This window comes from Rhineura floridana, chromosome 3, assembly GCF_030035675.1.
Source record: "Rhineura floridana isolate rRhiFlo1 chromosome 3, rRhiFlo1.hap2, whole genome shotgun sequence".
In the NCBI taxonomy this organism is placed as follows: Eukaryota; Metazoa; Chordata; class Lepidosauria; order Squamata; family Rhineuridae; genus Rhineura; species Rhineura floridana.
In genome coordinates this window covers 46,253,152-46,279,302 of record NC_084482.1, presented here as the reverse complement: position 1 = coordinate 46,279,302, position 26,151 = coordinate 46,253,152, and the positions used below count along the sequence as shown (strand labels likewise).

The 26,151-nt window shown below is 41.5% G+C and overlaps 1 protein-coding gene across 1 annotated transcript; it reads right to left on the bottom strand.

Annotated features, from left to right (window-relative positions):
- Positions 1-570: 570 nt before the first annotated feature.
- KCNJ2 (potassium inwardly rectifying channel subfamily J member 2) lies at positions 571-12,738 on the bottom strand. Its single transcript, XM_061615664.1, has 2 exons — positions 12,580-12,738; positions 571-6,171 (listed from the first exon to the last, which is right to left on the bottom strand). The coding sequence occupies exon 2, from the start codon at positions 5,955-5,957 to the stop codon at positions 4,680-4,682; it is 1,278 nt and encodes a 425-aa protein (XP_061471648.1). The 5' UTR covers positions 5,958-6,171; positions 12,580-12,738; the 3' UTR covers positions 571-4,679.
- Between the last annotated feature and the right edge of the window lie 13,413 nt (positions 12,739-26,151).

Here is a 26,151-nt window from a genome sequence, read left to right as displayed (position 1 = left end):
TTCCGAAGCAGCATTATGCAAGATAAATTGCCCCCATACTCAATTGGGGGAGGAGACTCAACATCTCCTTCCCCATCCCCTCCATACTTTGATTACTTTTTTTATCCTAATTAAACATGAGCTCCGCCCCCAAGCTTATTTGCAAGTGGCTCCAAACCACAGCAGTGGTCCCCAGGTCAATTCAGGGCAGATTGACTTGATGCTCCCCCCCCAGATTGGAGCCACAGGACGGACAGGGGTATGTGTGCACTGCCCTATTAAAAACACTCTTGAGAACCCCTCAAAGTGATTCTTAGATAGGTAAATTAATTTTGTTGCACAAGCTATATTCTTCCAAATAATTTGCTCAAGAACCCGATTGTTCATGAAAAGAAATGGGCACAAGCGTGGATCATTTCCCTATAGGCTTAGGATGCATAACCTGATACAGACCCAGAATCTGTTACAGCTATTGGGACACATCCACAAAGAGGGCAATTAGTTGCATAATGCAATCAAACTGCACAACATGCTTGTGCAGTCCACTGGTGTGTTGTTGCTTTTAAAGAAATTTGACGTAAAATGTGCAAGAATACTTTATTTTTTATTTATTTAGAAATAATAAAATAAGACATAATATATATATAAAAATTTTGTACAGTCCATGATTTGTGCAGTACATTAGGAAGACTTTGATACAAAAGGCTGCAAACAGGAAAATAGTAAGGGAGAACGATTGTCAAATGCCTGTTGGTTTTGTTCACCTTACAAACAGCTGCAGGACAGAAAATCCATTTATGAGATGAGAAAGAACTCTTCAGTTGCCTGTGGGATGGCAACTATGAAGCACTCTCCTACCTTAAAATGGTCAACAACAGCAGCCTGATTTTTTTTTAGAAAAAAGACATTACAGTACTTCTCAGTTTTACCTTGTAACCCCAGCCCAACCCCAACAAAAAAGGGTGTAAGAGAACAAAAATATCAGATTCAGAACCCTTTGTCTTTCCCAAAGGCATGTAAAATAGAATGAATAGCAAACCAAAACAAAAAACAACCTGTGACTGAATAGTGTGTTAACACACACATGCAGTGATTGTGTTAATTTTAAAAAACCTGCACACCAGACCACGGATGAGAAACAATAAGAATCCATAGCCTTTCTTGCATGTGTAAGATAGTAAGGCTGCAATCTTACCCTAGTGCCCACTTACTTGGGAGTAATTCCTATTGAATCAATGGAAACTTACTTCTGAGTAGACACATATAGGATTGCCCTGTTACATGTAAGAGAAAGACACTCCCCCCCCCATTCAAGTATTTCTACGAAAGAGGAAAATTACTGCTTGTCTCATAACTCATATTTGTGGCTTGAGGAGTCAAGTGTGCTTGCAATCCACATTCCAGTAAAGTCAGTGGGAAATTTCCCATCAACATAAGTGGCGGATGATTGCACCACAGATCTATACTGCTTAACACTTTGCACAATTGTCCCTTCTTATCAGCTACTTAAAAGGCTCCTTAAAAATACTTTTTTTTTGGTAGCTTCATAACGGTCACAGAACCTAGGCTGAGCCTCCGGAGGCATGTTCAGTTTATTTACTTTTTTTTTTTAGGAAAAAAAAATTACAATGACAATTAAGGGCCAGTAGGTACCATGATATATACACAAATGAAAGTTTTGTCTTAGTTTCCACATGCAGAAGCAAACAGGTAAAGACAAAGGGTTCTTTGAAGGGGAATATATATATATATCTCCCAACAAAGAGTGCAACAGATTATCCACTCTCATCAAGTCTGTAGCAATCTGAAAGCAGGTTAAAAAAATGCCAATAGCAAGGACAAACACAATCAAGTTAAGCATCCATGCCTAAATAAATAACAAAACAAAACACCTCATAGCATTAGAAAAATCCCATAAGGCTTGCAATTATTTGCAAAAACCATGCTAACCGATAGCATCATAAGTTCTAACTGATGCCGTCTTGGCTTTTTCTCCTGTCATTTTCTTTTTCAATGGACTTCTCTATTTACATTTGGCTTTAAATATGAAAATACTTCATAAACTTTATAAAAAATGTACATTTTCATTAAAAAAAATCTGAAAACAAAAACCCCTGCTTATTGGAAAAGAAAAATCAACTCTGCACCAGGAAGAAAAAAAATATTAGGTTTTTAGAAAAATCCCTTTCTCTGTGTATTTGTTTTTAAAACAAATATATTCAATGCTGTCTCAACCCACCTTTCCATTTAATGACTCAAGTCTCGCAAGTGGGAACTTTGTGCATTTTGGAGTAGTTTCCTCCCTTCTTTGTTTTAACATGTCGCTAAATACTCTTTGGTTTGCACTTTATTTTTCTTTGCAGAAATATCACAATAGCAGCACGAGTCATGTTCAATTGCTTTCATTGTTTCCCTGACCCAGAGAATTCAGTCAGGTTGCCATGCATATTTACCGCCCCCCCCTTTCAGAATTAGCATCAGTACGTGGTACATAAATAATATCTGACATAAGAGGAAAAACAAACAAACCTTCCTATATTTACAGGATCCAATTTCTGCGGTTTGGAACCCATTGACTCCGCAAAGTAAATTCCATTCTAAATGGGAAATACCACTTTACTGAATTTGTCTCCTTCTGACAGGGCAATCGGGGCCCAGCAACCTCCATAGATGTTTATTAACAAATAGCATTAGACCCAGAACAAGCTATTTTTAATGGCATACAGTGAGATCCAATACTGTAAAAGAGTTTGGGGTTTGATCCCTTGGTTACCACTTTCACTTTCTGCCTGTTGGGAGGATGTGCACATCTATAACCTACGGGTGCAGCTGAAATGGTACACTTGATCTTAGAGGCAGAGAGAATTTTTAAAACATTCTTGGCAAGGGACCCAAAAATACCATTAAAGTCACAGTTCAGCAGAGAGTCACAATAACTGTTTAAAGATTTCGGTGCAGATATATTCCTATGTCTGCTGATCATCCCATTGTGGCTTTATTGCAGTCATAAAAAAGAGGGAACTCTTTTACAGTATTGTTCCCTTCAAACGAAAGACACCTCAACAAACAATCTAGAAAATATTAGCATGCATAATTATTTTCTGCCATCTCAGCGCTGGCAAAGAGAAGCTGTCCCATCAAAAACAAACCTACTGAGATCCTTGCATCAGGCAATTCCACGTCAGTTTCTTTTCTCCTGGGACCAGCCTGTTGCTTGCTTTGCTCACAGCAGCCTACTACACTCATATTAATCTCTGTGGCTGAACAGATGGTTTTGCTAACGTCTAGCAAGCCTGAACTGGATTGAATGTTAAATGGATCGTAACTATTGCCTTGGTTGTATGTGATGACTCACAATGCAATCCTATATATGTCTACTCAGAAGTAAGGTATATTGAGTTTAATAGGGCTTACTTCCAGTTGCCAGTAGGATTGCAGCCTCGGTCCCTCAAAAGGCTTTTCCACTTCTGATAGGGATCCATGTTCTAAAAACTACTCTGGAATGTAAGCATGACTTATCATTTGACCTTCCGCTGCAGTCTTGTTGGTGTTTTGCAAAAACGAGAGGACATATGCTTGCTCCCCTTCACTCAATACTTTCCCCCATTTTTATATATGTTATGTGCCTTCAAGTTGATTTCAACTTATGGCGACCCTATGAATCAAACCACCCTGTTCAGATCTTATAAGTTCAGGTCTGTGGCTTCCTTTATAAAATCAGAAGCTTATTTCCTAGAAAAAGGGGGGGGGGAAGAGGACTTTAAGCTTTTTTTAGAATAAGGTGCATCTTTAAAAAAAATACTCCACACATAAGGAACCTTGGGGAGAAGAAATAGTCTGAAAGCAGCCTGCTTTGCTTAAATAAAAAGTTCACTGTGCAAATGTGTGCAATTTTTCTTTGGTATTCACTTAGGTAGCTTTGAAATTAAAAATATTTTGGATGGGGGGGGAGATCCATTCTATCCCCAAACACAAATTAAAAATATATATCTTGCTGTAGGCTACTACATGGCTTTGTGTTACATAACACTCCTTCTGTAACTCTATAGTACTAAGAGAAATTGATTCTAGCCACCAATCTACTGGCCTCAACAAAGTTCAGATTCCCCAGCATCACCAGTCACTTTGATTGACACAGAGCTTTGAAATGAACAGATTCAACACTGGGGGTTTCCTCCCCTTTTTCATTTCATTTTGTTTGGTTAAAAGATATATAAAAGAAAAATGAATACTACACTGCAACAAAAATAATTACAATTTGTGTTCATGTAGTTAGCAGCAACATTAAAAAAATAGTAAAGGCAGTCTCTTGCCTTTGTTATGCCATTAAAAACATTCTTGTTCCCAAGAGAGAAGCATTTTGGGAGGAAACAAATCGATGACAAAAAATACAACTCAACCAAAGCTTGCCTGCAAGTTCAAGTTTTGTAAAAAAATATATATACATAATTTATTCTACAACATATACGTGCCTCCCAGTCAAGCACAGACATAGTGCTTCATGTTCCAATTCACGCTTTCGCTGTACCTCCAGTGAAGACAGCACTTAAAAACCTAGCCTAGGTTGACTCCTCAGGACTGTATGCTTATCTCTGCTCAACAGTACCATCATCTGAAAAACTGTTTGCAGCCATTTCTCAATGCAATGTGCCCACTACTGACAGATATATTTTAACCACACTGGAAAACATTCCCCATAGTCATATTTCAGATTCTCGCCTTAAAGGCCTAGGCTCTAGGGGCACACCAGCTTGGCTGTGATGGTCCATGTCCGGATGGGTGTCTGTACTTGTGCTCTCAGGCACCCCATTGTCACTGTCATCTTCCTCTTTGCCCGTGAGGGCCACTTCGTTCTCATAGCAAAATGAGTTTGCGTTAGAGAGGATGTATTTCTTTTCTGCTAAGTCTCTGGCACTACAAAGGGGCGTGTTCAGCACTTCGTATGTTTTGTGGAACCTAGAATAATCCACTTTGTAGTAGTTTTTCTCTTCAAATAGTACAGGCTCATAACGGTGGCCCCAGAAGATTTCGTTTGCCAGATATGAGCTACGGCACTGAGTAGTCATGGCGGTGGCTTCCACCATGCCTTCTAATATTACTACAATTTCAAAGTCTGCATTGTCCATGTCCTGCTTACTTAAGTCATACAAAGGGCTCTCTTCATCTATTTCATGGACAATTGTAATAGGCGAGACCAAAAATATGCGGTCTATCCCACTGTCAAACCCAACATTGATGTCAATTTGATCAAGAGGGATGTATTCTCCTTCAGTGGTGATTCGCGATTTGAGTAACTGGGCTCTCACATGAGCTTCCACCAAGTGGCTTTTGCGCAAATTCCCGACCCGCCACATCAAGCACAGTTTTCCATCCCTCATAGCTATTACAGCATTGTCACTGAAGATGAGAGTTTCATTTCTTTTTTTTGGTTTAGCCATCTTAGCCATGACGGCACCAATGATGAAGGCATCGATGATACAGCCCACTATTGACTGGAAAACCACCATGAATACCGCAATGGGACACTCATCTGTGACACACCTAAAGCCATAGCCAATCGTGGTCTGTGTTTCAATGGAGAAAAGGAAGGCCGCAGTGAAGCTGTGCACTTCAGAGACACAAGGTCTGTTTGTTTTCTCTAGGTCCCCATGAAATAAGGCGATCAACCAAAACACACAACCAAAAAACAGCCATGAAAGAATGAACGCCAGACAGAAGATCAGCAACATCCACCTCCAGCGGATGTCCACACAGGTGGTAAAGATGTCTGCTAGGTAACGCTGTCCTTTTTCACCCACATTAATGAACTGAACGTTGCAGTGGCCATTTTTCTTGACAAACCGGCTCCTGCACTGCTGCCTGGTATGTACCTTGCTCTTCCCATTCCCAAAGCCATTGGCAACAGCCATGGTTGCCAGCTTCATGCCGTCCTCCTCCGAGGAAACTATGCTGTAGCGGTTGGTTCGCACGCTGCCCATCGCTTCCGCTGTGGACTGTGGCGCTTCTGCTTTAGAAAACAGTCTGAGTTTCTGCAGAACTCTTTGGAGAAACAGTTTTGAATGTTCTAGTGGAACACACTCAGAGGAAAAAAGGGAGAAGCTGGTGTCTCCGACAGCCCTTGACTGTGCCAAGGAGCCTTCCGATATTCACAGCTAACTTAGCAACTAATCATCTGCCACAAGGAGACATGGCCTGTAATGAAAGAGAAAAAATGTTGTGTCAGCAAATGTTACAAACACATCTCTGTTTTTCTGACTGCCATCGGTCTAGTATGGGACCCAATCTCAGCTGTTTACTGACAAATCCAACTTTGGCAATTCAGCATAGCTAGGGATATCAGATAACTAATATTTAAAGAAAGCAACACCAAATATCTTGAGTTTCTATATTTTAGCATATGTAGATTTAGCCAATATAGGACATCTACTTCAGACAAAAGTGGTAAAATAACTTTAATCTAAAACAGAAAGCATGTTGGGAGTCTAATCAGCCCACTCTGCAAAAACAAGGGAACAAGGCAATACTCAAGCTATCCAGCAAGAGAACCACTCTCACAGCATTTTGCTGTTGGGGTTCACTTCTCAATTCTGGTCTATGACTGTGAACCTCTCCTTAAGGGTGTAAAGGGGCACACTAAGCTCTAATACTACATTATCATGATGAATGGCCAATAGACTGGTATACCACTGACTGATCTTAACCCAAACATTTTGACATCCCTAGATCAGAGAATCCTTGAAGTGATTTGCACCAGTTTTAATGTATTTGTATCCAATTAAAGTTTGAAACGCACCCCTTAATAAATACAAAGTCCATTAGAAACCCAGCAATGAATTTTTTTTATTGTTCATTTATTTATTAGATTTATATCCTGCCCTTCCTCCCAGAAGGAGCCCAGGGTGGCAAACACCAAAAACATTCTACAGCATCTTAAAAACAGACTTTAAGGATGTTTTATTTTCATATATTTTAAACATATATTAAAACAAAACATATTTGAAAACATCTTTAAAAAATCTTTAAAAAATCTTAAAAAGCAATTCCAACACAGACACAGACTGGGATAAGGTCTCTACTCAAAAGGCTTGTTGAAAGAGAAAGGTCTTCAGTAGGTGTCAAAAAGATAACACAGATGATGCCTGTTTAAGGGGAGGGAATTCCAAAGGGTAGGGGCCACAACATTAAAGGTCCACTTCCTATGTTGTGCAGAACGGACCTCCTGATAAGATGGTATCCACAGGAGGCCCTCACCTGCAAAGCACAGTGATTGACTGCATATCTAAGTGGTAAGACGATCTTTCAGGCATCCTGGTCCCAAGCTATATAGGGCTTTGTACACCAAAACCAAAACCTTGAACTTGGCCCGGTAGTTTCAGAATTGAATCCATGAAGCTGTATGCTGACGGTGAATCCAAAGCAGTTTGATGCTGGATATTTAACATAATGATAGCTGCAAGATGTGCTTATTATTATTATTATTATTATTATTATTATTATTTATTAAATTTATATACCGCCCGACTAGCAATAGCTCTCTGGGCGGTGAACATAAAATAGCATAAAAATACAATGAATAACAAAATAATACTAAAATACAATCAACAATCCAATACAATAAACATTTTTAAAAGTAAATCAGTGTAACCTAAAATGCTTCAGAGAAGCATTTGGCCATGGAGTAAATATATACACTTCTTGGAACTCTGAGTGAAACCCAGGTTAATTTTTATGGGAAGAAATTATGGAGTTCATGTTTTGTTTTAAACCAGTAAACTAAACAACGGCCCTGATCTTGCTCTACTTATTCCCAACTAGTCATGTTGATAAATCATGTTCCTATCAAAATGAAAAGACACATCCAGCCAATTCCTATTGCCTATGCCAGGAATAACCAAAACAGTCCTTCCAGATGCTGGACTCCAACTCCCATCAGCCCCAACTAATATACCCAAAGGCCAGGGATGATGGGAGTTGTTGTTCAACAACCTCTGGAGGGAACCACATTAGATACCCCTGGCATACACATTTCAAAGCCTGCTTCCCCATCTAGATCTCCTCCGTTCGATCAGGATACATGTCTTTGTTATTAAAAGAAAGTGTCATCTAAACATGTCAAGTTCTTGAACAGTATGGATGTAACTTCTTGAATTTATTTATTTATTATTTGATTAATATCCCACCCTTTCTCCTGGCAGGAGCCCAATATACTGTTAAACAGATGTCATATATTTACAATTGAGCTATGACCCTCCATGTGCTTGTTTGTTGCTCCCCCCCCCCATAATAATGATCATATGTATGTTTATTCAAAAGTAAGTTGCAGCATATTCAAGGTGGGTTTGCTGCAAGGCAAACATCCATAAGATTGCAACCATGAAGCACAACCTTAAGCATGCTTGCTCAGAGTAAAGGTCATTGAATTCTATGGAACCTATGGCACAATCCTAACCATATCTACTCAGAAGTCCCATTGAATTCAGTGGGATTCACTCCTAGATAAGTGAGGTTTGGATTGCAGTCTTACTCCCAACCAGTTAGGGCTACAATCACAGAGAGGTTTTCATTCCGTTTAGTTTTTCTTCATAAAAATCTAAATAGCCCATTTTAAAATGCAGCAGATGGCACAACAGGCTTCTTGTTAGCACTTTGCTCTTAAATGAGGAATGCTAGTCTTGCATCATATGAAATTAAACATGCATCTTCAATGGGTCAAAACCACAGGTCATCCCACAGTAAGAGTTTCAGTTGAACAAACATCAGATCATACTACACTTAAACTCAAGAGTCTAGAACAGCAATAAAAATAGAATAAAATTTTCTTAGGTCAAGTGACCTTCAAAGCATGGCACCAGATGATGCTGTACAAATTTCTGTCCAATTCTCTAAGCCACAGCTGCATAAGGTAACTTTATATGTTAGGTATTTTACCAGATAACAGAAAGCAGATCTTCTCATAATAAATACAGATGGAAAGTCTAGCCAGGATGTATAAGAGAAGTCTGTCCCTGGGTGATGAATGCAGTGTGTAATGGGTGACAGCTTCCTGAAATTAGTCAAACTTTTTATTATGCTACATCTTTTGGCAAACTTCCAACTGAGGGATTATTCAAATGTGCACTAGTTCTCCATTTATAATATGCAGACTGAATTACCATACCTATCTGATCATTTGTTTCCAAGGCAAAAGTTTAAACTTTCCAACAACCCTTTCCTTTCTAGTTAAGCCAATATCTAACCCTCTAAGGCAAAACTACTTTCAATGTTAAATTTGCATTATTTTATATTGTTGCCTTATAAATGTAGTGTAAAGGATCAATTTAAGAGAGGAACAGATTGCTCTTGACATATTCCACACAAATGAAAAAGTTAACTGAAAGATAGCTTTATTGGTCTGCAGATTAATCCTTGTCAGAAACCACATCCTGTAATTGCTATCATGTTGCACCTTTCTGCTCCAATTACATTTGTATGCATACTGTTTGGGGGTGATTTTTTCTTGAATTTAAAGAAGGCAAACAAACCACTTTAAAAAAAAAAAGCTAAAAGAAGGTCTGCATGAGACTTTGGAAAACTATCTTGACCTCTGGGCATTTGATCAAATTCCAAGCATCACTCCAAGTAATACCAGCTTCCTATGATATGCTTGTTCAATTTAGAACCCTAGAAATAGCACCAAGTTCCTATTACTGGCAGATTTCCAATAGCAGTAATAGCAATTGTTCCATATGTTGTACATTTGCATGGTATTATTAGCTAATAGAGTTTCACCACTACAAGAATTATTCCTTTGGAAGCAAACCCCTATGCACAGGTTGGCTAAAATGATCCTTAAACAAAGAGCTTAGAATGCAACTCTTTCCAGTGTTTATAGACTGCATCTAAAAGTTTATGCAACAAAACTTTGGAGGACCACAACAACATTTGTTACAGCCTTGGTTATAGGATAACTATCTTCTCTCTTTTAACAGTACAAATTGCCTGCTTTAAGTAACTAGGATACTAGCAGGAAGGGATAGGGTGAGAGGTGCATCTTTAAAATGACTCTCCAGACAAGGATGACAGTGACATATTGTGGGATTGATTTCTGCATCTGCTAAAGTGAACAACAAAATTTCTACTGTTTATTCAAACAAGTTCAGGCTCTGGAAATATTTAGAAGAAACATACAAGGATATTTTAACACACATGCATTTTGTTGGAGACACATACATAACAAAGCTGCTTTAGTTTCAGACCTATAATATAGATGTAGAATTTGGAGAGCCAGGATAAGGTCCTGTAAATGCTTTACTAACATATAAGCCCCAGCAATAAAAGGGTAATGTCATAATCCCAAGAAATGCTGAACTTTCCTTCCTCTTCTTCTCTCCTCACTGGTCTGATACACACATACACCCCTACCTTCCTTCAGAAATGTAAATGCCACATTGGCCTCAGTTTCCAAAATGGATGCCCAGCATCATATCCAACAGTGCACTTTGCTCATACAACCAGTTTACCAAGCATATTATCCACAGCCTGCTCTAGTCACATAAAACAAGCACACAATATTGAGAGGTTGGTAGATGTCTGTAGGCTTTTCTCCCTTCCAAGCTGTCTCTGCTTCTCCTGCCCACCACCATCTTCCTACACTCCTCTTGGAGAAAAAAAAAAAACCATAAGCGGAATGTGAGCCCACATGCTTGAGAGCTATACTATAGATTTGGCTCCTCCACACCACAACAATTAGGATCAGCATCTTTGAGAATGACACTTCAATTTCAGTGCCAATGTTAAGGTTGTTATTAAACTACTCCTGTACATTGGGCTAGCCTCACACAACCTAAATATGCCTCATAAATAAACTCAGTGCAGTACCTTTGATCTCCATTCCCTCTTTAGAAAAGGATGTAGGTGTTGAGTTAAAGAGAAAAAATGTTCAAGTGATGGGTTCTGAATCTGAGCAAATTGCATCTAGGAGCACAGGCCACCTTCTTAAACACATTCACATTTGTTTGAAAATTGCAATGATGAAATAGGAGAGAAGGTTTTTTGAAGAGAGAGAGAGAAGCATTCTCAGGCTGATGAGAGATGTTAAAAGGGTTGAGAGACAGAGAGAGGGGGAGGGGAAAATTGTTAATGAGCACACAGCAGTTATTCCCCAGTTGTCACCACACACCTCTGCTGAGACTATTCAAGGCGCATGTTGCTAAGTGAGCCTAACTACTACCTTCCTGTGCCCTGGGTAAACAGAATGGCTGTAAGTTAAAGTTCAAATCAATGATCAGAATAATGCCCCCCTCTTCCAGTAGTTCAGGAGTCTTTTCCATCTTCCCATTACTGACAGCCTATGAATATTTTCAGCTAAATTTTTTTTAAAATGATTTTTTTTAAGACACAGTACCAAGGAGTCCACCAGCACCTCACTGTGATACCTTGTAGTTTTAAACAAAACAAGCAACAGAAGCAAAAACAAGAAAGTTGATGGAGGAAAATGTGTGTAGGCAAAAGGAAGGATGAGTGCATTTTGATCCGATATCCTGTTTGTTTGGAGAAGATGGCAAGATATTTCTAGATGATGACAAAGTAACTACAAATGACAGAGTCATCACCAGGAGGTGTCACTGACAAGCTGCTCATGAAGATGGAAAAGTAAAGGAACATAAAAAGGTAAGGAACAGAATATAGAAAACATGCACTGCAAAGAGAGAAAGAATCTGGAAGACTGAAATATTGGGAGAAGAATGATAAGGAAGAGGTTTTCCTCACAGTAGTTTTTCAGCTGCAGAAGCTGCTACAAGCTCTAAACATTCCTGCTACAGTACAAACTATTTTCAGATGGTAATGTCTGTTAACAGGCTACAGCAGAGCCAAAATGATTCGTTCTTTATTTTTTATTTTTAAAGGGGGGGGTCTCATGAATCAAGCTGAAGTGATGCAATCTCTCCCGGAACCTAAGACACATCAGTCTTTTGCTTCCCGTTCTTGCTTTTGGCACAAAATACCACAAGAACTCAAAAAGAAAAAGCAGTCCATAAGTTGCTTTGAAGCACCTTGAAGAAAGAACTGTCAACATGTAGTATTTTAGCTTGTTGTGAAAGATGTTTTAGAGCATGTGGAAGACCTAAGTGGTCTAACTGCTGCAACCTTTTCCTGAGTCACAACATATCTGCAGTCACAGGCAAAAAAAGGAAATAGCAAAAATAATCCAGAGCGGAGTGTAGTTGGCAACATCCTTTGCTAGGTTCCATCCAAAACAGTTCATTGCAAAGGCAGCTTGTTGCAGTGAAAGTTAAGAGCACAGAATAACACTCAGCAGTTCCAAACAAATCTACCTGTAACTGTTTCAGCAGCTACTGAGGGGAAAGACTGAATCTCGTACCTGAAACGAAGTTTATATATTTTGTTGGGTGGAGAGAGGGAACGTTCCCTACACCAAGCAAGCAATAAACCATTTTAGTTATTTCTTTAAAGACACTCGAGTATATTGACCTATGGGACTATGGTTACATTTGAATCAAAGAATAACAGTTCAGAATAGATTTAGATGTTTCCTCTCCCCCCTCCCGCTCCTCCCCGAAGATAAATTGAGTGCTATGTCGAAAAGGAAGTCTTCCTTACCTGTCGGTGAATTTTAAGCTAGGCAATTATACTGTTATAAAAGGATAAGATCCAATGGGGAACAAAAACCATCCCCCAGCTCCCTAGCCTCAGCTTGCCGCCGGCTGCACCCTTTGCAAATGAAACAACTGAATAAGCTACTGCCTCTCTTTTGAGGACTACCCATGTGATGTTTAACACCGGCTCTCCTGTCTCCGCCCACGGGGGCCTCCTTACACCAATAAGAATCGAGGGGCTGTCTCAGTAGAGCCTGGAGCAATATAGCCGTTTCTCTGCTCAGGGATTCCTGGAGAGGAGAGAGAGAGGGACGGAGGTGCTCCGTTCTATATGAGGGAAGAAAAGACAGACAGGGCAAGCGGGAGGGCAAGCAACTAACTGATAATCTCCGGCAGCTTCGCCGATCTCCTCATCCAGCAACCCCGGCGTCCTGCCGCAGCTGTGCTGGAAGCAAAGGGGATTGGTTGCATGACCTGACCTCAGGGAGAGTGTGTGTTCCAGCCACGATTTAACTAGGGTGGGAAGAGGAATAGGCCTCCTTGGAGCAGGCGCGCTGTCTCTCGCGCACACACAGAGAGAGAGTGTTTCAGCTCCTCGTAAGTCTAGGAGCAAGCTCCTTCACACAGGCGCGCGCGCACACACGGGAGTTTTCTGCTCCTCGAAGTCCTGAGATCGCTGCTGCCGCTGCCTGCAGGACGTGGAGCAAATGGCTGTGGCCAAGCAGGTGGCCGTGGACGCGTGGCGGAAAGTGAGAGGCAGAGAGGATTTCTCCGAGCCGAGGAAGTGCAAGAGGGCCGTGGGTGGGGGCGTAGCGGGCGAGGCAAAGAGAGGGCGGCAGGCGTGGGAAGGATTCGCCGAGAAGGTGCTTGCGATCGCAGGAGGAGAGTGGGAAGCGAAGGCAGGAAAAGGGCTGGAGAACACTTCGAGGCTTGGCTGGGTCGCCCTGATGAACAACGACCGGATCTTCCGCTCAGGGCGGTGATGGGTCTTCCTTGCCCTGTGACCAAGCTTGAACGGGGGGCACAGGCGGGAAGCTTCACACCAGAGAGAACGAGAGGAAGGGGAGGCTGGGGTTGGCCGGGAAGTGGTGGAGAGGACACCTTCTCTGATGGGGAAGAGAGTTGCACGGGGGGGGGAGTGAAAGGCCGAAGACGGAGGCAGTGGCAAGTTTGGAGTGTTTATCACTTCTTTTTCCTGACGAGAGGTTTTAGCAGACAAAGAGAATAGCACCTGGCTAGATGTCGCTCCTTTAAGACTAAGGAAACGGTGGGAAAGTGGGCGGGAGGGGCAGCGCAGGAAAGAGGAAGTGATGGGGATGGTTGGCCTAAGGAGGGGAAAGGAAGGGAGAGGCTGAGAGGGCTGCTTGGGGAAGTGGGATTAAAGGGACTGCTCTCTTTAAAAAAGGTCTGTTGGACGAAGACTCTGTGAGGGGCTGGTGGAGTATCTGCGCTCGAGGTTGGGTTTCTAATACGGGGAGAAGGACTGAAGGAAACGGAGAGGAGATGGGCTGCAGAAAGATAATTACAGTAGAAGAGTTGGTAGAGAAAAGGGACGCTCAATGGAAGTGATACAGGCAGAGAAAGAGAGGTCAGTAGAGCAAGGAGGGTATGGTGTTGTGAAAGTGTGGAAAGACGGAAGGGGCTGTTTAGAGGAATGAAAGGAGCAGCTAATATTGGCGTGAGAATCTGAATGCCTTGTCAGAGGGAAAATGGAAACGGAGAGAAGCTGGGTCATTGTTAACCAAATTCAGTAAATTTACCAGCAGTTAAAAATCAGTGTCTAACTATTGTGCCTAAAATCACAAAGTATATGCTGTTGAAACAAGTTATGAAAAAGACTCTTTTCATGACAAATGCTCCCCCCTGAAACGGCCCTGTCACCAGCTAATTTGCCCAGAAATAAATAAGTAGAAATGGACAACTGTTTCTGGTTTTGTGCTGCAAGTGCTCTAAATAGGGCACATGAGAAGAGAGGTTGCAGTTGCCGAATAGGTTTAACTAACTAACACGAAGAACTGCATATATGACATTCAGTCTGAAAATGAAGGTATCACATTATCATATTTTTAAAGAGAGAATCACAAGGGGGGAAATGCATGCAACACAAAACACATTTCTGATTCACCTCAGGGGATAATGTAATATATGCATGTTCCCTGAATACACTTTAAGTTACCCGAAATGTAACTCTCCAAGGGTATCATTGGAAAAGAAAATGATAGTCCCATGATCTTTTTAGAAACTCAGTTACATTATTTTTAATTTATTTCCTCAAAAGATGAATTTATTACCTTAAAAGATGAGTAATTGTATTTTGGCAGAACGTTTTGTGGGCCAGAGTTCAACACAGATATGTTCAGCTAAGTAGGTAAGGTATAAACATACCTTGATTGTTGAGAGAAGTATTGGGATTATGTGTTTGCCCCTCCCCAAATGAAGCCAAGGCCAAGCAATGCAAGAGAGAGCATCTGGTCTCTTGTACTAATTGCTAAGCACAATTGACTGACATGGCTTCTGAAAGGGGCAGATTAACTGCTGTGCTTCACCTGAGGCAGAGTTAGAGTCAGAACTTTCATCTGAGGATAAAGGCAGGTGCACATTTTAAAGTTTGGTAGGACTAAGTTTTAACACATTTGCTGCATTCCAGGATATTTGTTTTCAAGACAGAAACCACTTGTACCACACTTAGAACATATGTCTGAGTTTACCCTGAGAGTCCCTGGAGAGGATGTCTGCTCTGCTTCTGTTAGAGGGCTCCTTGAAAAATCTGCATTTCACAACATAATTACACACACACACACACACACACACACACACCTTTCCGCTTGGCACATGATAAGGGATCCTGGCTCAGTGGCTGTGTTCCCAGTCATGGAAAGCTGAAAATGCTGGTACAGCATGACACAATACCAATAGAAGATTATATGTGTGTCTGTGTCTACAGGGGAGAATGGAAGGCATATGCATCAGAAAGGTGTAAGACACCAGAATTTAAGACAGAGAGATGACATATAGGTAGGACTGCAGGGGCAGTTGCCCTCCCTCACCCCCATCACAGACCAGATGTGATCACCCTTAACAAACACCTAGGTGGTATTCAATTACCATGTCCTGTCACTGCAAGGATTTCTGTTTGTGCAGTGGGACTTCTCCACTCCTAACCCTGCGTGTGCCTGGCACCCTCCTCAAATCTGCTCCAGAGGGTTGGGGGAAACCCTAGAACAGATTTAGGGGGTGCAGTGGGGGGGAGAAGAATGGGAGAATGTTCTGTTGTGCTAGTGGTAATCCTTCTGCTGAAAGAATGAGATTTAGCACTATCTTGAGTTCTGTCCTATATCTCTGACTACTTTGAAACTTTGTGCCCTGGTAGCATAACATATGGCAGTGTACCATCTTTAATCCAGCACTGCTTTTGAGTGCATATATCGGGAAATTACCTGCTCCAGATAACAACCACAGGATGATTATGGCCCACTCCCTTATTTGAAGCTCTTTCCTACATCTTTATGGAAACATCTGTGATGCACACACATCCATCAAAAGAGTTGGGAATGCTAGAAACGTCTGTCTTCTCAGGATTCAGAGGCTTTTGAAGGGCACCGGATTTTCCAGCCTGTTGCAGCTAAGCCAGTCACTCTTTGCAGCCCAACTGTGCCTGAGACTTCTTTACTCAGGGTAGAAGGGTGGAGGAATAGACAAAAATGGAGCCAACGAGAGACTGAAGAAAACAGCGAGGAATTGAGAGATGGAATGGGAAGAGAGCAAGGGTGCAGAGGAAAACAGAGCTGAGAAAATGAGATGCAGACAGACCTGCAAATGGGAAACAAACGGAAGTAAAGGAAATGGTGGCTGCGGAGAGGTCTATGGTGGTGCCAGGAGTATCCTGTGGAGTGCATCAGAAAAGGACATAACAGAGAAGAGGCTCCAGAGAGAACTGTGGAAGGGGAAACAAGGGGAATAATTTGGGTGCAGATCTTTAGGGAGAAAACAGAGCATGCACTGTGGGATGAGAGAGAGCACTGTGGATTGGAGACACAGCTGGAAGGATCAACAGAGAAGGACCGTGGGAAACCTGAAGTGATGCAAAGAGAGGAACTTTCTATGGTGGACAGACAAAAGGGAAGTTAACTGTTTAAGAAAAAAAAGTTTTTCCACATTTAATGTAGCAATCCAGCCCTTTTTAACATGGTCCTCCATGTTGTGAGCCCGAATCTATGAAAATCTGCAGCCCTTGGCATCAGAAAAATCTTTATTGCTGTACAAAACTTACACTAAACTTTTGCTGACATAACACTGCCCAAGATTGGACATGGGGTTCTGAAGGTCACCAGGCCTGCATGCACATTACTGTAATAATAGTAACCAGCTTTCATTTATTTACAGTTTATAGATTGTTCACACCAGATTTAATAAGTGCAATTGTGATTTTAAAGTGTATAAATATTCAATATGCTGCCCTTTTTTTTAAAAAAAACTGCCTGATCTAAAACATCTGATAAAACAATGATGCAGTGTTCTGCTAGAGGCTCTGAAGGAGCTGAAGCAAACTTGAAGGCATGTCTCTGGCTGCCATATTCATACTGTGGCCATGATGGTAATAGATAGGGGATATTATAGTTAGATACAGGGATAGACAGTCACATTTTAAGTACAATGCACAGTTGCTGCTCTTTGAAAACTGCAACATTCTTGGTGCTGGCAGGTGGGATGCTGGATCCTAGGCCACCTATTTTGTGGTGGAAAATCTAGGAAAAGATGGCTTGTGGTGGAAAAGGTCACAAATCAGAATGCCATGGATTTGGGAGATTATAATTACCAACACCATCAGTTGCTGCATTCACCCCGAACTGAAATGCTAGCCGTTCTCTCATATGGAGACCAGGTGTGAAGAGAAGATCTGCTTAATGTTTTGAAAATGTGATAAGACATGTGGGAATTAGTTCCCCATTTTTGCCCAAATAAATCAAAATGAAAAAAATAAGTTGGCTGACTCAAAATTTGTTGATCAAGGAAGGCAATCAAGTTATGAAAAAGGTAATTTTAATTTGTAAACTCTGGGAAAATTACAAACTATTAACGGGTTGATGATGTGCAAAAACATGCCATATGCATTTTACATGCCATTGTTTATATTTTCTGTAAAAATAAAATACATTCAGATATTGATCACTTTTTCAAACAAGTGAGTATATGTTTGGTTAAATCTTAATTTTTAAAGTTGGTAGGAGCATTGATTTTAGAATTAAAAATGTTTGTCTAATTAATGAAGTTGTGTGCAAGTGGCTTTGCCACAGTGGTAGCAAATTATTTAACCCATGGGCCTGTATTTTGGCAGGAGAGTATGATGTAGAGCAAGGGTTCCAAAACTGTGGTCCATGGACCACTGGTGGTTTGTGAGCTTCATTCATCTAGTCTACAGCATATAAAATAAAATTAAAATAATTGTAAAAATACAATTGAAAGTATAGCATCTAGCACAGTGCATTACAATTACAACAAGAGGCAGAAAAATAATTAAGCAGTCCACCAAAGTGGTCTATGGGGAAAAAAGTTTGGGAACCACTGATGTGGAGCTTCAGCCATACTCACATAATCAAGGCAAATATTATAATACAGTTTTGTCCAATAGATCTCATACAAATAAATGCTGAAGATCAAGTGTCTTGCAGTAACTCCTTTATGGATCTTTATGGATCGTGCGTTCAGTGATAGTTTATTCTCTGTCTTAATGGCTCCTAGTGATCTTATATTTCTAATCTTTTGCATTATTGTTTTTAAAAAGCTATTAGGATCGTAGGAAGCTGCCTTATACTGAATCAGACCACTGGTCCATCTAGCTCAGTATTGTCTACACTGACTGGTAGCAGCTCTCCAGAGTTTCAGGCAGGGGATGTTTCCAGCCCTACCTAGAGATGTTGGGGATTGAACCTGGGGTCATCTGCATGCAAAGCAGATGCTCTACCACTGAGGCATAGCCTTGCTTTGGGTCTTTCTTGATTCAATGTGTAGTACCATTCTTTTATTTTATTCCACTGGTGTTCTATTGTTTAGTTATATTTTGCATTATCTAGTATATATTATATTGGAGACTACTCTGTGGTTGCTATGTAATGAAATGCAGTCTATAAATCTAATAAATCATACATAAAGTTTTGGTCACAGGACAGGAGAGCAGGCAGGAGAGGGTTAAGGAAATAGATCTCAGAGCAAGTCCAATTTTCCGTTTGAGCCCAATAAAACATACTTGAGAGAATCCCTTATGATCTCTACCACACAGGTATCCACAGTTGGAGGGTCAGGGAGAAACCACAACTCGGTGTAACAGCACATACTTTGAATGCAGAACATCCCTTCAAGTTCAATCCCTGCCATCCTCAGTTAAAAGGATCAGGTATTTATTTATTTACACCAAGTTGGGGAACCTGTGGCTCTCCAAATGTTGTTGAGCTACACCTTCTATCATCCCTGATCATTGGCCATGCTTGCTGGGGCTGATGGGAGTTCAGTAGCATCTGGAAGGTTAAAGGTTCCCCAACACCCCTGATTTATAGCATTCATACCCCGTCCTTCAATCAAAAAAGTTCTCAGAGTGGCTTACATAAATTATTTCTGAGATGGCCCCTGCTCTCCAGCTCACAATCTAAAAAGGCATGACACAAGAAAAAAGGAATGGAAGAGGGAAAAACAAGCTCAAGCACTAATGACAGCCAATGTCAGTAATAGTTCTGACTGCCTTGCCCTGAACAGTGTCTCCCTTGAAATACTCTCCCCCCCCCTTCCCTGATCAGATCCAGGAACAGAGGTGGTGATGATGTCCAGGTGAGGACAGAGCAGCTCATGCCACACAGTTTTTCTTACACAGCTGACTTGATAGCTGCTAATCCTCACTGCAGGGGGCTTGATACCATTATCACTTGCTGGTCAGTGACAGTTCTGACTTTTTTGCCCTTCCCAGAAGCACTCTCTCCCCACCCTGATCAGATTTAAGACCAGAGCTGGTAGCAATGTTCAGACCAGGCAGCAGGTGATGGAGAAGACTTCTGTCTCAGACCCCTGACAGCCACCACCAGTTATGAGTATACAATACTGGGCTAAACAGGCTAATTCTATGCCCAACCTGGTATAAGGCAGGTTCCTATGTGTAATTGACAAAGGCCAGTTGACAAAATCCCATCAAGTTCTAGCAAGACCAAAAGTAGATAATGCAGAGAGAAGTGATCCTTAATAGGCAAGAAATCTGTTTAATACCCACCCCAATAGTGTCCTTGGTTGCACGCCTTTTGAAGCAAAGGATCACCATTCATTCAAAGAAGGAAAGGAAAGCGTTGCATGAGCGTTGCAATCCCCACCCTCCGCAGTGGCTATATTTGCATCTGTCATCATGGAGAGATTTATATCCTTCCTTTCCTGAAGGCCACTTTGAAGTTGCAGTGGCAGAAGGAGACAGGTGCAGACCCACACAGCACAAATTTGTATAAAATGTGCATATGCTCATTTCTGTGTATAAGTGCAAATTTAGGACAATTTACAAAATTGCTCTTGACTGTCAGGGCTTACTCTGAGATGTGGACTGCTAATGGGATTTTTCTGTGGCCTGTATGTGCTTTGGGCCCTCTGTCCCCCTCCTCACAGCAATCTGTTGGCAAGAACTGTAGCTTATGTACCTATTAAAAATGAAAACAAGGTTTGTCCAGCACACACAGTCACTCACTCACACACACTCCTCCTTCCCTATCCAATTCAGACATTGCATGGTCCCCTGTAAACAGTCAATATCATTCATACATGCTATCCAGCAATCAGAGACAAATATAGTCTGTGCTACAACTGGAAAGCAGGAAATTTCTCTCTGTGCAGAGCAGATATGAACATAAGCTTCACCACACATGTATGTGTATTCTATCATCATGAAGTTAAGCATGATAAAGACTTTCCAGAAAATATCTGCCCATTTGAGAGATGGCAACACAACACTTGAGCATAAGAGATGAGACATGGAATTACATCCTACAAGATTATAACACAGATAGCCGTCTCTCTTTCCAGGTGTTGGGGACACACCACAAGGGGATGCTATTGTCATTATGCTCCACTTGTAAACTTCCCAGAAACATTTTATTTATTACATTATATCCTGTCTGTTTCTCAAAGAGTTCAGGGCAGTGTTCCCAGTTTTCCCCCTGTGCTGATTTCATCACCTGCACAACCATCCTATGGAGTGGGTTTGGCTTCAAGGGAGGAACAGGCCCACAATTACCCAATAAACTTCATCACCATCACCCCCACTGCACTGCCCTCCCCGTTCCCACAGACATCCCTCCCTCCCCCCCCCACCATCCCCATCCTTTCCCAATTTTTCTTGTAGCTTTGTACTTCGTTTGCAAAGTGCAGCACTGGTGAGATGCGAGCCACCCACCATCTAAATTTGCCCAGAGTGCCTCTGGAAAAATTAAGGTCTCACTGGCACTGTGTTTTGCAGCACGCCCAGCCACCCTGCAAGCATTTTTTTTTAAAAAGGAAAGTAGTACAGAAAAGGAAAGTAGTACAATCAAGTTCTATAAATAGTTTACATTAAAAAAAAAAACCCTCATTCATTAATACAGGGTTAGGGAACCTGTGGCCTTTCATGTTGGTTTGACTCCCAACTCCCAGCCAGCACGGCCAATGGTCAGGGATAGTAGGAGTTGTAGTCCAAAAATATCTGGAGGGCCACATGTTTCCCATGCTGGAGCTTGGAGGTGGGAAATCCAGGTTGAAATCCTTGCTCAGCACATTGAAACTGACTATGTAACCTTGAGCAAGTCACTATGTCAGCAGCCTGTCTTATTGGCTTGCTGCTAGGCTTCAGGTGTTACTCTGAGCTCCTTGAAGGAAGAAGAGGATACAAAGGTAACAAGTAAGTAAAGGCTCTTGCCAATACTTTCTGTTCGTCTTCTCACAAATGCTGTGTGCGTCTTATTGCACAAGATTTACAAGCCCAAGAGGCTTCAGGACTGCAGCTTCAGATGCTAACTGTTGTTAAATGCGTAGCAAAGCCATCTGTTTGAAGACAAATGTTTCCTTAATGACCAACACACAAGGAAGTTGATGTTACATGAAAAGTTTTTTTTTGTTTTGCTTTTCTTTAAAAAAAAAAACCCTTTTCCTGTTGCATTTACTTGACTGAGAAAGCAGGGGTGAGATACAGTTGAAAAGTTAACTCTTACTGAAAGGTGAAGGTTTGTTTTCCTCCAGTTACTGGCTCCCTATCTTGTCATCCATCCATTCATGTTCTAGAAAATAGGGAGAGTGCACCCAATGTATTTTTAAAATGCCTTCTGTTTTCCTGCTGCTTTTGCTTTAAAACTCATTGTTCAATTGATCATACAGTGACAATTGCCAATTCTTGCTTTGTTCTTATCCTTTCATTTTCTATCCCAATTAATATTAGAATGTGGGGTTTACAACAAAATGTTGCAGCATGGGGCACTCCTATTTAAAGTTTTGGCTATACTCTTTTACTGGATATTCTAGACCACCACAAGCGCACGCACGCACACACGCACACACACACACACAGAGTTTTCCATGTTCTGTCCCTGGCAGTCAACATTTTGTGCTTTCTAAGTATGCTCAGTCCTCATTCAGCTTTTTTGGAGGTCCCCTCCCCCCCCCCCGACTAGTGCTATTTGTCTAATTTTTTTTTGTTTTTTTACTTCTGAAAACCTTTGAGTTTCCCCAAGCCTGCTTGATGCCTTTTTCTTGAGCATGAATGTTTCTTTAAGTACCAGCACTTGGAATTTGCTATTAGTAAATATGATGCCTTGAGAGGAAAAACACACTAAAAAATTACAGTTCTCATGAGGCAATCCTAAAGGCAGCCACAGGCCAGCTGCTGAACTGCTGGAAGCCACATAAGCGCTGCTCCACCAGTGGAGAGGGGTGCACTGGCGGTACAGGACTCATGCCACCAGAGGCTCCCCGGTGCACCTGTGGAATGCTCTGTGGTCATGGATGTTCTGCTGGTGGTGAGGCACAAAATGGGGCATCCTGGGAGGGTGATGCCAGAAGTGGACCAGAATCTGCAGGATCATAAGCTATCTCATTTTCCAGACAATGGGCCCCAAACTGTGCCAGCCCTAGAGTTGGCTTAATTAATTCCTTTCCATTGGCTGGAATGGGTTAGGAAAAGGAAACAGCAAAAAAAAGAGAGAGCAAGAAAGCCAACCCCACATCCATCTTGACTTAAGAAGTGGTGGCAGCTCTGCCATGGTGTCTCTCTCTCTCTCTCTCTCTCTCTCTCGCGCTCTCTCTCTCGCTCTCTCTCTCGCTCTCGCTCTCTCTCTCGCTCTCTCTCTCGCTCTCTCTCTGTAACTGGTTTAGATTTGTGTAATTAATTTGAATCCTAATTATGTTTTGAAATAATTTCCCAGGCTGAAGTCTTGGCTATGGGCCTTACACTCTGCATTGTGGAAGATGGCCATGATGCAACATACTTGGGTTCTAAAATGGTAGTTTTAAAAAATCAGCTCAAAGACTTGGCTATTTCTAAGTGCGGTATTTGTTGTTTCTTTAAGTGATTTCACATTTACTGAATAATATCCTCACCCACTTTTTAACGACTCGCCAAACCCATGGGTAGATTTATCTGAAGAATTCTGACTGCTCCACCTGTTCCCCTATCTGTTATTTCAGGGGTTCCCAAAATGTGGTCCATGGAGCTTCATTCAGGGGGCCGCAATGTGTCTGTAGTAAACACTCATATTGATTTTTAATTCTATTTGTGTTACTACTTTTACTTCTTATATTTCTGTGCTCCTGGGAGAAATCTTGCAAGTAGAAAAGAAAGGTAGATTTCTGGAACTCCAGGCCAATGGAAGCTTAATCTACTGGGTTTCTGCCTGCAAGATGCCCTGCTACATAAAGTCGTATAACAAACCACCACAAAGTCATTTAATTTCACAATCCAGAACCTTCACCTTGTACTACTTGAATTTCCTTGCAACATAACAGAAAACCAGACCTCTGTCAAACTGGCATATTTTCCAGAAGACCAAGTTCCAGAAAAATAAGTGGGGTAGCATCCAATGTTGCACAAGCCAGTTTCCTCCTTCCTTGTCTCTGCCCTGCAGCCCCCCAAATCTGCTCCAGAGGGCCCTTGGTAGGCATAAAGAGGGTTGTGGGGGAGGGAAATCCTATTGTGCAAGTAGAAGTCTGTTTCCATGGTCTTGCCTGTTCCCATTCCTATGTGCATGCCTTGATACCACAGACTAGATAAAGAATATTTGTTGTTGTTATGTACCTTCAAGTCGATTACAACTTATGGTGACCCTATGAATCAGTGACCCCCAAGAGCATCTGTGATGAACCACCCTGTTCAGATCTTGTAAGTTCAAGTCTGTGGCTTCCTTTATGGAATCAATCCATCTCTTGCTTGGCCTTCCTCTTTTTCTGCTCCCTTCTGTTTTTCCCAGCATTATTGTCTTTTCTAGTGAATATAAATAATATCAGTAATGTGAGAGCATGTTGATTAGTAATTTAATTAACTTGATTCTACCTACAAACCTAAGCAAACTGGGAATGTGATCAAGGTCATTGACCTTGAAGTAAACATATTTAAGCCACATGGTCAGCTTGGGCACCTCAAATAATTCCTAGTCATGCATTTCAGTCCTTTCCCTCCACCACCACCCACATTCATTGCATGTTAGCTCAATTCAGGTTAATGGTTTGATTTGTGACAGCTGATTGTGATAGTTTAGATAATTTGTTTTTTAAATTGGGGCCTTACTAGGGGTTAGTGCAGCCTTCCCTAGCCAGATGTTAATGCTTGACCTTTGGCAATGCTGGCCTGGGCTAATGGGAGATGTGGGCCAAGATATCTGAAGAGCACCAGGTTTGCAAAGGCTGGGTTAGTGATGGTAGAGTTTACCATTTTTCTATTGCTATGCCTCTGTACCTTTAACAGGGGCCTGATGCACAGAAGTGGGTATGGCTTTTCCTTGCATGGATATAGTGAAAAACTTCAGCTGCTTAATTTTTGGCTGTCAAACTGTCAATAGAAGCAAGGCCAGTAAAAAGATGGCAACCTTAAGTGAGAGGTGCTGTCTACTTTTAAATAAAAGTGTTTGCTGAGGCAGTTTGGATGGACAGTATGTCCTAATGGGTGCTAAACGCATTTTGTTCAAATGATGCTGAAAAAAAAATGATGGTGTGACTGCTTATCGATCCAGACGTACCGAAAGTCAGTGGGATGAATGCTTTTTATAACAGGAAATGATTGATTTTGTTTTGTGTGTAGTAGCAAGGGAAACCAAGTTAATGGTTAATAAAAGTTGCTGGAGTAGTGGGAACGTACCCTTCCCCCTCCCCTGGGCTGACATAAGTGAGCTGACAATTCCTGGAAGGAATAGGGTTAAGTGCCAGCAATTTACACATGACACAGTGTGTGAATGGGCTTTCATCCTCTTCCTAAAAACCCCCAGATGCTAGTTCTACTGTTCTAAGAGGTTTCTGAAAAAACGAAGATGTAGAGTGGAGGTGAACACAACTGTACTTCTCTTTTCCTAGTTTGCAAGCTTTTTGTTTGTGTAAGTTTTGAATTTGAATGCAAGAAGAGCTCTCTGCCTAAGATAAATCCACAAACTGATTGTTGAGGTTCTCAAAAGGTTGTTGAACAAAGCCACAGTTTAACAAAGAATCAGGAACTCAATTATGAGCCGCATGGAGTATGAGGAACCGTTATAACAGGAGCTGATGCTCTCCTACCAGGAAGGAACCTTGCCTGTTTGATAATAAGGTGCTGGATTTTGGCTTAAATAGCGTGAAAGCTTAAAAACAATAGGGTCTTGCCTGTTATTTAAATAAGTGCCTTTTCCTCTTCACATTCCTACCTGAAATATTCTGCACTGTCTCTCATGTAATCCTTAACATATTGAGAAAAGCACAATTTTGTTGTAGTTGTTCCCCAGCACATCTAAGAGTGATGCATAGCTTTTTCTTGACTGGTATGTTCACTGCAGGAAGCTATGATTGGCTTTGGATCCCTGTTGTGTACACTGCAGTCAAAACACCACAAGTTAAAACATTGCACATAACACTATTCTGTACTTGTTATTGCTAATCTTGTAATACATGAAGAGGTCTGACCTGCTCTACTTGCAAATGACTCTGTAGTCCTTTCCATTTGGTCTCTCAAAATCACCCTGCATTTCACCAACAATGGCACAAGGCCATATCTACATATGAGCACAAGGAAAGAGGATTTAGAAATACAGGAACATAGGAAGCTTCCGAGTCAGACCTTTGGTCCATCTAATGCAGTATTGTCTCCGCACAGACTGGTACAACAGGGGTCTCTCCGAGCCCTGCTGGAGATGCTGGGGCTAGAACCTGGGACCTTTTGAATACAGAGCATATGCTCTGCCACCAAGCCACTGCCCAGCTACCCCTCCCACCCCACGGGTTTCTTTGCTTAGAGGCAGAGGCTGGAGGGGGTAGGAAAGGTGCATTGCCTCTGAAAAGTTGAAGCAAACAAGTTAAAAAATGTGGTAGCATTCAAGCAACTAATGCTTAAATATGTCTATCTGTCTATTGG

What these genes read in the sequence shown, in the direction of transcription:
- KCNJ2 (XM_061615664.1), bottom strand. Translation starts at nt 5,957, where the DNA reads ATGGGCAGCGTGCGAACCAACCGCTACAGCATAGTTTCCTCGGAGGAG.